At 41.3% G+C, this 13,454-nt stretch overlaps 1 protein-coding gene across 1 annotated transcript in view; it reads right to left on the bottom strand.

The window, feature by feature from the left end:
- The window catches only part of TMEM178B (transmembrane protein 178B), a 211,472-nt gene that overhangs the window by 140,685 nt on the left and 57,333 nt on the right, over nucleotides 1-13,454 (bottom strand). The window contains exon 2 of the mRNA XM_009094146.4: nucleotides 11,086-11,199. Coding sequence (XP_009092394.2) covers nucleotides 11,086-11,199 — 114 coding nt within the window. The remainder of the gene's footprint in view (nucleotides 1-11,085; nucleotides 11,200-13,454) is intronic.

The raw sequence follows: 13,454 nt of genomic DNA, 5'->3' as shown, positions 1-13,454 counted from the left end.
TAAATTATGGTTAAGATTACTTGCAGGTAAAACCAAGTACCAGTAAGTTATTTGTGCTGTATCAGTTGTCATAAAATTAGCAAGAACACTGGTGTAGAGAGCAACATATGCATGGCAGAAAATTCCCAGCACCTACACATCCTGTAAGGGGCAATCTTGAATCTTTGTTTTTCACCCTCATATCTCCAAGGACCTGCGTTATAACAGGCTCTGAACAACCCCCACTTTGTTATATCTAATCTGCTAGCAACTTTTGAAGGTGGTTTTTCTATTTTTCTAGGCAAAAACTTATACATCCATTTGGATTCTGGTTTTGGCCAGTAAACTTTTCAATTAAATTTTTTTTTTTTTTGGTATATTTAGGAAAAGCATTCTTGATATTTGGTTTTGCAAGGCTTTTCTAGGAGATTGGCTGCATAATCCCTGGCACTCCAGGACACAGCATTGTCTAGCACTTACAGCAGTGGGAGTCCAAAGACCTGAGTTCTCTTTCTGGCTCTCCCACTCACTCTCCACATGACATTTAGCAAGTCAATTCACTTGTCTAACTCCTTCTGTGAAATGGGTGTGCTTAGGTTGTATTCTTCCTTTGGCGCCCAGTTTAAATCCAATAGATACTGAGTGAAAACCATTTCCTGAGTGTTTCAAGGTACTAGGATAGAAGGTTCATGATACACCATCAGCAGCAGCATTAACAGAAAAGTTTAATTGTGGGATCTGCCCATTTTCATTGAAATGCCAAAAAGTCATTTTCTTTTCCTGATATCTCTTGAGTATTTGGTACTCAGATGCTGACTGCACACCATTTTCATCTTGGAATATCTGTTCTTGTTTCAGTAGAATTATTATTTCAGTATGAATATAAGCCAAACTAAACTCTTAGTCCTCAGCCTATAGCTCCCTTCTGATTAGGATCTTTCTCTATATGGATTCATGCCTCTACTGTATTCCTCAGTGGAAGAAGAAAGATTAAAGCCTTGCCTTGGCAGTTTAACACTTTTCTTCCCTTGGCAACACCATCAGGCATGAAAGCAAGTTATAAGGAATGACATTACATCATGCTCAAATACATGATTATAACATGCTGCAAAATGGATTCTACAAGGAAGACTGATTTAGCGTGTGCCTGTGATGATGAGTAAAGAGCAGCTGGTACTGAACTAATACATTGCTGAAGATTGTATCAGATTAAGCCAGTAATTCAGCTACCTCCATGTCCTCTCCCATAAAATTTTAATAAACCCAATCTTATGGGAGGAAAGAAAAGATGGGGACCCTAATGAATTATTTATAACCTTAGTTATATATGGCAAAGAAGCCCCTCTTAGGTGAGCAACTGATATTCTTCCATTGATTTCCTTCTGAGAATATCTAGGTGAGAATCAAGTTGGGGGGGGGAACCACAAAGTACACAAGGATGCAAAGGGCAAGCTAGAAAAGACAAAGCTGATGAAGGCAGAGATGAGGGAGAGTTTGTATTTATGAAAGAGATATTGATCAATTGCACATACCAGTGGCAGACAGACTCAAATTAGCTGTCATAATTCCAGTGATGCAGAGGGACATGCAGGCTCAAGCTCCATTAAGTATAACCTACATCCAGAGCAGCCAGATGAGATTTGCCAGACTGAACTCTGAATTCCCACAGGAGACACCTGCAGTTGATTTATATTCCTGATTTCTTATTCCCCCACCAACTGTGCAATCAGTTCCTGGAGGTGGGTAGGGAATAACTGAACAGCTAAACTGTGATTCACCCAGCCAATTAAGGAGTCTTGGGATGGGCCCCTAGACAAATCCTTCAGCTTCATCTGGTCTTCATGGACCAGAACTGCATTTGGCTCTGACAACAGGGTCAAAATCACAATGACCCAGTTAGAATTAACAATCTGAGGAAGTAAATCTGCATTATGGTTTCTGCAAATTAATATTGACACATTTGATGTTCCTTCAAAGCAGGAAGATGTCCTGACTGTACATGAAGTTTGGATTTATTCTGTAATTTCATGTCCAAAGAGCATCACTGCAAAACAGCAATTAAAATGGCAACCACTGCCTAGTTGCTATTGACATACAAAACCCACCTTCATGTTTCAGCCTGCAACTTCTGTCAGGTCAAGGCCAGGTTTTTTGATTCAAAGTCTCTTGCCCTCTCTCTCATGCTGGCTGCTATGATGTTTCCTTGTGGATGGTGCATGGCTTTGTGAACAAATCACACTAAACTAATTTCCAAAATGTTCCACTTATGTCTCTCTTCTTGCACTGAAGTAAGGAAGCACTTAACTCCTCATTAGTAACTCTGTATGTGGCATATAATCACCTTGAAATATTTAACTGCTGGGATTTCATTGCGCTAACATTGTGGGGTGGGGCATCAGACTGGGGTATAAACAAACTGGGACATAAATCATCATAAACCAGGCATTAAATTGGTATATAAATCAAAAATTATAGAAGTCAGATGGATGAGACCCATTACAGCCTCCTGTTTGTTCTTTCCTGTTCCCTCACCCTAAGAATGCACAAGACATCATTCTTGATTAGCCAAGAGACAGAAGAACACCCATCTCTCCCCCTCTGTGTCTCTCAAGAGGGAGAGAAGGGAAACAGAGAGCTCTGTACGCATATTAATAAAGCTACATTTTGACTGGATGAATAACTAGAAATTATTAGCAATGGTATGTTTTACCTGTCAACATCTCCACACGGTAACAGGCAAAAAGTGTCTAATACTTTTTTGCAAAAAGTCACTAGTGAGACTGGAGGGGGTTTGCTCTCAATTTTCCTGCACTCAGAACAGCTCTGTAAATACCTTAAGACTCTCTTCAACAAAGGAGATAACAATGTCTTTTTACTTGTATGACAGTGTAAGACAATGCAAAACATCCCCTAAGCCACAATGAATCCAAGCGCCTGCACTCAAAAACATAACACACAAAACCAAAAAACTCAAAACCTATCAACATGAAGGTTACCAAGCCAAGTATGCCAAAGGTAGGAAATACAGGAATGGGACCCTTTGAAAGGGTCAGTGTGAAAGGTGAGAAGACAAGAAACTCTTCAGCAAAGAGCAATCAGAGCAGAGATCAGTCAGGTGGCCACACCTCCTTCTCCCTCTCACACAAGCACTTTGCTCTTCACTTATTCTAAAACTTCTTGGTGATAAGCCAATCCAAAAAAATTCTTAAGACATGGTCCCTAGCTGTGTTTTCCTCATTTACACCAACCCAGTGTGAGTTGGGTGGCCATTTGAAGTTTGATTATAGTGTAGAGCTTTTATAGTTACTCTGAAAGCCAATGGGAGCTGTGCTCTGGAAATATGTAAAACTCAAGCTTTCTTTATATTCAACTGGACACTCAAAAAACCCAAACAAGTTATCTTTGATTGTTAGGCATAAAATGAAAATTATAGCCAACCACAAATGGTTATTAGATATTAATATATTTATATTCACACTCTCTTCTTCAATTCAATGACTAGAAACGTGACAAAATCCACGAAGTGGTTAACTCCATCATAGGATCAGGAGTTGTGTAATCTGCAATTCAAAAGGCCAACAACTATAAATTCAGCAATGAAAAATAAACCAAACAAAGGCATCATGGAATGAAAACAGAATATCCCAAATGTATGGAACAAGGCAAGAGTATGTGATTACAGCTATTAAAGACTCAATAATGAGTGTGCTTAGAGGAGATAAATTAAGGCCAAGTATGCAGCCCAAACTGGGTCATCTCCTAACTTTACATGCTTGTATTTGCTTGTATTTGCAACCTTTAAAATGCTCATTTGATTTCAAGTGAACTTTAGGCAAACAACAAACTGCAAACCCAGAAATTCTAGTGTGTGGTTTCTTAGTGATTCAGAAGAGCGGCAAGAGGGTCATCAGCAGAATAAGACTATCCTGATTCACCTGTGAGCCCCATTGTTTGAGCTGGGCAAGAACCTGTTGGCTGAGGGAGCAGGATGAGACCTCCCCTCTGCCTGTGTTTCACAGCTGCATTAGCAGTAAATGTACAGTAAGACCTCTGACTTGTGCACTTTGATCAGGGCTTTGGAGGGGATCCTATACTTTCCTGTTTGTTCCCCCACTTCACTCCCACTCAAATAACAGAGTTCGACCATTTTTGCATCTTCTCTCCAAAATTGTTCCAATCCACCACTCCAACCATTTCCCCAATTGCAATGCTTAGCAATTCTTCATCTTATCTCTTCCAACTCTCCAGCACAGTTTTACCCCTTTCCTTGCCCTCATTTTCTCCCTTCCCAAATCTTGTCTATATTTGCTATTCAGGACTGAAGGGTCTAGTGACCTCCTCCCTTACTCCATCCCAGCTCTTCTACCTCTAAGAAGCAAATAAAAAATAGTATGCAGTTGGAAAGTTATTCATCAGTATAGGTATTAAGGTCACAGGCATATTAGCAGATCCTGAGATGAAACTTGGCAGAAGGCAATAAAATCCCTTACAGATTTCAAAATAGGTCTTAGACTTCAATGCCAAAAAAAAAAAATATTATCTTAGCTTGAAATAGCAGGATATGAAGAAAACCATACAGCAGAGAGAGAGAGAGGGAAATGAGAAGGTCTGTCACTACCACCTGGTCATTAGCTGAGGGAACAATGGATGCAATGAAGATCCAACAACACGAGACCTCCAGGCATGTGAGCACCTGCTGCCTGACTAACCTCTGGGATGGCTGCCCCGTCTGTTGTGAAAACCAATGAACTAAGGAGTGACATCATACCAAATGGCACTGACCAGCAGGACAGGGCCATACTTCAGGGTGTACTTCCATCTGGGGACCCAGGTAGCTAATTAAAAATGAAACAGGATTTCCTTGGAGAGACACATACAGGAGAGAGCGAAAGAAAGGCAACATCCCACTTTTGCTCCTATTTACTTCAAACACTGTTTTCAGTAGTACCCAATAAAAAAACAGAAGCAAAAATTTTATGGGTTCAGCCCTTATTAAAAATGCAACAAATAAATAACAAACAATAAATTTACTGTTGCTTATAATAGCAGATGGGTCTAAGTCCATAAGCCTGCTGGTGGTTACCAAGGCATTGTCAAGCTGTCAACTGAGCTTCTCTGCAAATTTCAACTTCCTGTTCCATGGAATGAGAAGGCTTGGGAAGTCTGTAGAAATTAGAAGTCTGGACATTGCACATATTTGAAGTCCAGACATTTTCCTGAGTGTTAATTGTTGCTGGATATTTTCCCAGTAGTTTTACTGGTTAGAAGGAAGTATTTGGGTGCTTTGTAGGCTCCTGCAAAATTCAGAGCATTAAGGCAAATAAAATCCATTCAACTTTCAGCATAGATGCTGCATGAATTAAAATATTACTACTCTGTACACCCAGTAGAAATTATTCATTTCCTCCAATACTTGCTCTTCACAGAATGTACCAGTCTATTACTTTTGACTTTAGAATTCATTTTTTATGCAAATGGATTTTAGACCACCACAAACACAGGAGTGCTGCAGTTCCAGAATGCAGATGAATGTTATCATTCCAATACAAAGCATTATGATTGTTGCTCTGACAATGCAGCTTTCCTCAGTGATACTTTAGATTCAGAGCCCAGGTTCTGTGGTCCTGCAGTAGAAACATGGGGGTAGGAGACAGGTAAAGGAGATCCCACAGTGCCAGGCAAGAAGTATTTTCAAAAAGCCCAGGAAATTCTGAACACTTAGGAAGCATCAGCTACCTGTTTATGATCTGGTTCACTCTAAAGCAGTCTGGTGACACAATTTCTAAGCTGTGCTGGAAAAAATCAGTTTCCATAGCAATTCCAGCCACTTTCTACCCAGATGCAGCACTCTTCACATTCCTGGACACAAAACACAGCTGCTGTGGAAGACAGGCTGAAGAGGCAATGGCAAGCTGGAGGAGCAGAGACAGACAAATTCCCTCTTTTGTGGCACTGTTACATCCAAAGTAGAAAATCAGGTTTGTGACACATAGGGAGGAAGGAAAAATAAAAGGCTTCTAGACCCAACTATCTACCTCACATAATAGGCTCTGTGAATCAGCAAAACAAGAGCTTTTGGAGACAATGAAGAATTTTTTTATCTCTCTTCTGATGTAGAGACTTTCATGCACTATAACACAAGCCACTGGGAGCTCTGCCAAAGGCTCTGAGAGCCATGCAGCAATTGTCCCATTTTCAGCTACCAAGGCAGGAAAAGGGAAGAGGGAGTTATTGCACTTGTTCTCTAAGAGAAAAACAAATATCACTCTTCAAGAACACACATCAGCAACTTGCTAATTTGCAGCATTTTAAAGCCACAGTAGTTTCTACATCTGCCTTGGAGAGAAAATGGCTCTTTTACATGAAACAGTTAATTCTCAGAGTGCAGCGTAAGACGAATATAGAGCCTGGGTTGCCTATAGCCTACTAAAAAAAATAGAACAAAACAAACACACCCACACAAAACCAAACAGGGATGAGCGCAAAATGACCTTACTACAGTCCTTCTGGTGGCAGAAAAAAAACAAACACACCACACAGCATCAACCCAACATGTGTTTGTTGTTCTCCAAAGAGTAACACGACTGGACACTCCCTGGACTTTAAGTGCCTTATCCCTCAGTGCCTTTAAAGAACAGCTTTGTGGGCTCCTGGAAGATGCTAAACTGAATATATTACGTCCCCTCGTTGCTTTGGAGGTACTGCCATTTTCATTACAAACACAGCCTTTCAACTGCTTAGCCATAATATACCAGATAATAGTTTTCTGATGATTTGGGGACAAGAAAAAGAAGACATACCATCAACATAGCCTCCCTTTTCTTGTCAGCTTCCTTAGTGCACAAGCATCCAGTTGAAATGCTTATTCTATCACCTGATGTCCTGGTTTGCCAAGCAAATTGTATTCTATTGCCATCTGTATGGCAGTTGTCTTCTGTTAAGTGGGCAGTTTTCCTTATCTCTTCCACAACCAATCCTTCCTCCAGGGGGACATTTGCTGATAACAGGCTATTGAATGTCACTGCATGACTGATAAGAACTACAGCATCCCATTGTGAGATGCACCTAGGAGGAGGAGCCAAGCATTCCTAACTGGATATAATCTGGAGATTCTGGAATACAAACATGGCTTCTCCACTGGAATTCCCAGAGAACAGCTGCTTCTTCCACTGGATATTCAGAGGAAGATTCCACCCTTCTACAGGATCACTGCTCCAACGGAACCACACCTGAAACTCCAGAAGGACTGCAGCCACAATTCCAATTGGACTGCTACCAATTGGACTGCTACACCCTGACCCACAGGGTGTCAAGGCTGAATTCTGACTCTGTCAGGGTTGTTTTGGTCTACTGCATTATTTTATCTTTTTATTTTCTTCTCTAATAAAGAACTGTTATTCCTGCTCCCATATTTTTGCCTGTGAGCCCCGTAATTTCAGATTTACAACAATTTGGAGAGAGGGGGTTTACATTTTTCCATTTCAGGGGAGGCTCCTGCCTTCCTTAGCAGACACCTGTCTTTCCAAATTAAGACACCTGAAAACCCTTCTCACCCTTCCCAATGCCTGCACCACATTCTACAGCTCAAACCCCTGCCATAAGCACATTTCCATGTTTTGTGAACACATATGTAGCATAATGAAAGGGAACCCACAGGAAGAGCATAAACCTATGGAACAATGTGTGAATAAATATAGACCTGCTCACATTTTCTTGGCTTTCTGCAATAATACACCTCAATTTTGAAGACCATCAATGATACTGGTCTTGTTTTTCAGAAAACACAACTATGGATCAGGTTTTGCACTCAAGACCAGGGTCAAAGTGTGACAAGGTAAATGCCTAATAGTGATTCAGTCGTATCACTAATTTAGCGTCTTCCATAAAGACAGTTACTCATGCTCAAATTTGTCGGACACAGCTTTCCTCTGCTTCTTTCTTCCCCTCTCGGCTCATATAGAGACTTGTTTTGTCTAATTAGATCAACATTTATCTCCTGACAGGCAAGAGCTGACAATACTACAATCATCTTTCCCTCTATCCGTTTAACCAGAGATAGTTGAGAGGAAGTGATTGCAGCAAAGACAAGTCCTATTTCCCCAGCTCATACTGCCATAGGCAATCAATTTGGAGCAAAGGTTCCATCTTGAAAATGTCAAACAGAATGAAAAAAAGATAAAATCAAAAATGGTGAAGTCAGCTCCAACCATTCCTCTAGGACAAACTGTTCACTCAGGTTCTTCCAGCACAGCTAACAGCGCAGCTAGAGTAGAGGAGGAGTATCTGCTTTATGTGCTGAATGGCACCAAGGGGTCCTCAGCCTCAAATTAATTGTCCCTTTACCCGCTCCTGCAATTCAAGAGAAACTGCTGGAGCATCAGTTCTGCCCACCAGTCCAAAAAAAGCAATTTGCAGTCCATGGTGGGAGCCCTCTCTCCTGTGATCCCCAGCCCACTGAACATGCAAAACAATGGATTTCTTTCACAGGCACCACAGTTGGCTGTCCATACACAAGAGGAAAATACATGACTCAAATACAAATACAGCAAATGGTAACAGTGGCTTCAGCCTGGAAGAGACAATTTTGTTTACTAGGGTGTCCAAATATTCTTTCACCTTTCCAGTTCCTCTGAAGTTCTCCAAGATGCCAGTTTGCCCTCATGTTTCTTCAGAAAATACTTTTTTTTCCCCCTATCTCATGTTACAGATCTGAAAAACAACCCATGACAAGAAAAAGATAGCCAGGCCTGGGCCCTGCTTCTTTTGTTGTTTGTCACAACACTCACTGATATGAACAGGAAAATATTCAGAGGAAAATAACGGCCAGGTTGACTTGGAAATATCAGACTGACCAGTGTTGAGATAAAGTAGCTGTGTCCTGGATGAAAGTAGTCCAGATTCATAGAGCAGGATCAGCTGCTACGGCAGGGGTTAAAATCACAGGGACTTTCTGCAGAGACTTATCCTACTCAGTCTACTGCAATGCAAAGGGAGAAAAATCCCCTCAACCAAACCACATTTTGAGAGATTGGTATTTGCCTTGTCTTTTAAAACAGGTTATTTTTTACTGTTTTAAAAGTCATATATATTCAGTTCATATATAGTCATATAGATTCAGTTCATTCTTAAATGCAGTGACCTCCAGAACCACCAGTGGGATTACCCCATATATCAAAGCACTCTGTTGCACCAACTGCTCAGGACAAGAGAGCTTCAGCAAAGTATTTCTCTACTTCTCTGCCTTCGGATAGGTGGATGCAGACACCAGTTCTATCTGCATCTCTCTACACTTCTCTGACTCTGAAACTTCTCTTGCCTGAAACTGGCAAGAAAATTTGGTTCAGAAATATGAGGTACACTCAATGTACTCTCTACAGGGAAGAGACAAGCAGCCTCACCCTGAGAGTGCATCAGACCATACCAGATACATAAATATGTGAGCAGTGTCTAGATTGCACTTTTGGAGACTGACAAATGCCCTACCAACACTCAAAGCTCAGGAACTTGCTGATCCTACCGAAGGATGCACGCAGCCTAAGATGACCAGGTGTACAGCCCTTTATTTGAGCCATTGTGGAGATAAATATTAATTTTAGAAAATAATTTTTGAACAGTGAGATTCCCAGCAGATGGTTGCAGAAAAGTCATTGTTACTCATAACAGTGGCAAAACCACACATACACAAAGCACAAACCAAAGCCCCTTCCTACTGCCCTATGAGCCCCAACAGAGGATGTCTTGGGTGGTGGGTGCTCTTCTTTTTTGCCCATAGATGACCACTGTTACGTTTTATATCAATGTGAAACTAACACCAGCAGAGAAGACAGGTGGTAGGAGAAAACCTGAAGTGAACTGAACTTTCTGATCTTCTGATTTCAGGGACAAATTAGCATAACAGTATTTTGCAAGACCAGCCTCTTACAACCTGCAGAGAGGCATAGGTTCAATTATTCCTTTTTTTTTTTTTTTTTTGCCATTTCAAAATAAAAATATGTATCTATCCACATAGACACACTAAAATAAAACCCACAGGCATTTAGCAAGACCCTCTAGAATGTTCTTAAGTCTTCACCAGTGTGTACCAGGAAGGCCTACAAGCGTCAATGAATCTCACCCATGCAGGAAAAAAAATTATAGCATTGCACCTTCTCCTCCTCTGAGCTTAAAAGGACCCTCTCAAAGCAAGAGCCACACAAGGGAGGAGTAAAACATACTGAAAGCCATGGGAACACCAGAGGTCTGGCACAGTTCTCAAACTGACAGAGTAGAAGCTCACTATCACCTTTCAAGGTTCTCAACCAGAACCAGTATTGCCTCAACCACTGCCACCTTCAAGGAGATTTAACTGCTTCCACCAAAACAGAGCTGCTCAGGATATTCATCAGTCCCCACGACTATTTAGTAACAAGAACAGTTGCAGTGGTATCCTTCCTTGTGAAATTCTACCTCATGCATTTTATCAGTGAGAACTCTTTTCCATCTCCAAGATTTAGAAAGAGACAAGATTTAAGGTCAGCCAATACATCCCAAGGCAATTCCATCCCTGTCAGATCTTGTCACTTCAGCAAGCGTTACAAGTTGGTGACCACTGGCTACAATTATCACTGAGGTCTAAGCTCCTTTCTTGTGCCTTAAAGGGTGAAGCAATTCTCTTTCAAGATCTTCAAAGGAGAGTGATGCCACACTCACACAGGAGCTGCTGGCAGTGTGACATATTCTACAATAAAAGCCAGCAATGAATTCTCCTGGAAGCAGGAAACTCAGCAGCAATGGCATGAGAATGTGCTCACGTACAGAGCATTCCACTGAATTAAAAAATAGGGCATTGATTTTGTTATTCATTTTTGTATTTAACTCAGTATTAATCTCTGCATACAAATGCCTTTTCCCCACTGCCGCATTCTCATGCCTCAGCAGAATTTCCAGTCAGCAGCAGAAACAGAGATGTAGGTCCTAAGAACAAATCGATACGTCTGCTACAAAGACAAACTGGATGTGAGATGAGGGCTCTGAGTGGGCTGTCACTCAAAGCCTCTGCTCTCATTTACCAGGGAGCACCTCCCGCCTGCACATGAGGAGAAGGTGAGGAAAGGCAGCAACACTTACGCAAGGCGTGCCACTCATCCTGGCGGATTGTCTTGGTGATGTTGTACGTAAGGTTCTTGGGGATGGTGGCTGAGGAGTAGTGGTACTTGATGTACGAGCACCGCTCAATTGCTCCTGGGAAAGGCAAAATGCAGAAAAGTGTGGTTAAATGAATGTAACATGTCCTGCCAGCTAAAGGCCAAATGGGTTTGACAACCAAAAGCAAAGCCTAGAAGCAAAGCAATCCCTACCATCCCTGCCCACTGTGACAACCAGCACACTCTCTGGCCCATAACATATAAGCTCAGAGCCAAACTTATGATGCCGGAAGTTTATCTTTCACACATTCCAGGGACTTTCCAAACTGGCCCTGGAGTAGCTGCCAATGCCTGCTTTCACCATGAGATATCTGTGTGGCAAATTCTTCCCTGAACTGTGAACTAGCAACTGCCATGCAGTTAACATATAGAAGCTATAAATTCATGCCTTAGCTTTCTGTGCAGTCATGGTCATGAATCAATGCCCATACTTCAGGAAATACACAAAGCAAACACCTTTGATCTTCCCTTAAATAAAAAGCAACACAGAAAAATTATACATATTCTCAGGATCTCTAGCTTGTCAGAGTGACCCCGAGATACGTTAGAAAGTCTCTTTCCCAGCCCAGCTCTCGAAGGAGGAGTCAGAGCTCTTCAGTTCTCAGTCTCAAGATCATTTATTGTATCTTATCTATAAAATTTTTTCTCCTGTCCAGCTGCGGTCTGCTCAGCAAGACAGTCAGAGCCTCTCTGCCTGCCCCCGGGCGGTGTTATCTTTTTATACTAAAAACTACATGTACAATATTGACAATTACTTTCCAATACCTATCACCTATGTTAGACAGTGAGCTTCTACTCTAAACCAATCTACAAGTGCCAATATCACAGCAGAAGATGGAGGCCAAGAAGAAGGAGAAAGGCTGGACATGCCCAGATTCCTCCATCTTGTCCCCTGAACCCTCAAGCTAAAAACCCCAAAAAATCTATTTACTATCTATCACCCTGTTATAAATTCACCTTCATTCTCCTTAAACTGTTGTGGCTTGCAGATCTTCATAAAAGGTTGGTAATTTCCTCCACAGGTCATAATCAAAACCACAAGTGTCTTGGGCTCTGTGTCAGGCTCTCTGAGCCCCCTGGGAGGGGTCTTGGCAGTCCAGGACAGCCAGAGGGATGCCCTGAATTCTGACGCATATAGGTAGTGAACAATTTCCTAACTCCTTCCACCCCACAGCAGGGGAACATGTGACAGACTACACTGTCTCCTGAAGGTACCTAGACACTTTTACAGCAGATTCAGAGACAGAATTCATTGGCATCTCTGAACAATGAGGCTCAGATAGCAACATCAGTGGTTGAAATGGAAAAATTTTTTTCCCATTGTATTTTCTGAATTTCACCTGTGTTCCATGGAAAAAAGCACCATGTGCTGCTTCTGATGTCTTCTGGTCACATCATTACATCTCCTCTTACAAATACACTTTCCTTCCTGTACAATAATTGCCCCTCCAGGATCTGATCTCCTGGCATCTCTCTGCATAGTTAGTATCCTTAGAAGAAAGAGTCTGGTGTAGTCTGATGCTTTCCATGAATTATAGCCTAGCCAAATTTCACATCTGATCAGACACCTGTAACTGTGTAACTGTTCTTGTATTGATGAAAGCCAGTCAGGTTTCCTACATTGCTTTTGCCAGCATTCTCAGCTAACACTGGCTTTATTAGACCTTCTCACTAAGCTGTCAGAGTCAAAGCTCATGGAAGTCATTTTCCCACTAACATAGTGTTGTTTTGGCTTTAGTTATTTGATAACTAAATAGGTATCCTTAATGTGGTTGGCCACACTGTTTGTTGCTAGCTACCACTAGTCAGAGAAGCAGCTATACTGGAAATGCTTTTATGTATTAAAAATACATCAGGACAAGCACTCAATAGAATAAATTAAATGAAGCAATGAATTATATAAATAATAAAGAGCGTTATACACCAGGACGCAGGTAGAAGACTCTTACTGCCAGCCTGAACTGAAAAGGCAGACCCATTAGCCTTATATTGACAGTTCCACAGGGTAAAAAATGCTTTTAAACTACTACAAACACAGGTTTCTACTAGGGGTTGTAAAATACTACTTGGCATGAACTTAGATTATAGACCATGAATTCACAGCATGAAGAAAACCTATGAAACAAGTTATTAATTACATCACAGTCTACCAGCATCTTTCAGAGTTAGTGCAGTATAAACATTTGAGGTCCTCATTGTTTGCTTCTTTTAAGTATTCTTCACATTCTGCCTTTGACAGCAATTACATTAGACAAAGCCAAATATTATAGGGGGAAAAGGCAAAATATTTAC

This window comes from Serinus canaria, chromosome 1A, assembly GCF_022539315.1.
Source record: "Serinus canaria isolate serCan28SL12 chromosome 1A, serCan2020, whole genome shotgun sequence".
Classification (NCBI taxonomy): domain Eukaryota; kingdom Metazoa; phylum Chordata; class Aves; order Passeriformes; family Fringillidae; genus Serinus; species Serinus canaria.
The sequence above is the reverse complement of the archived record's forward strand: the minus strand, read 5'-3'. Positions and strand labels throughout refer to the sequence as shown.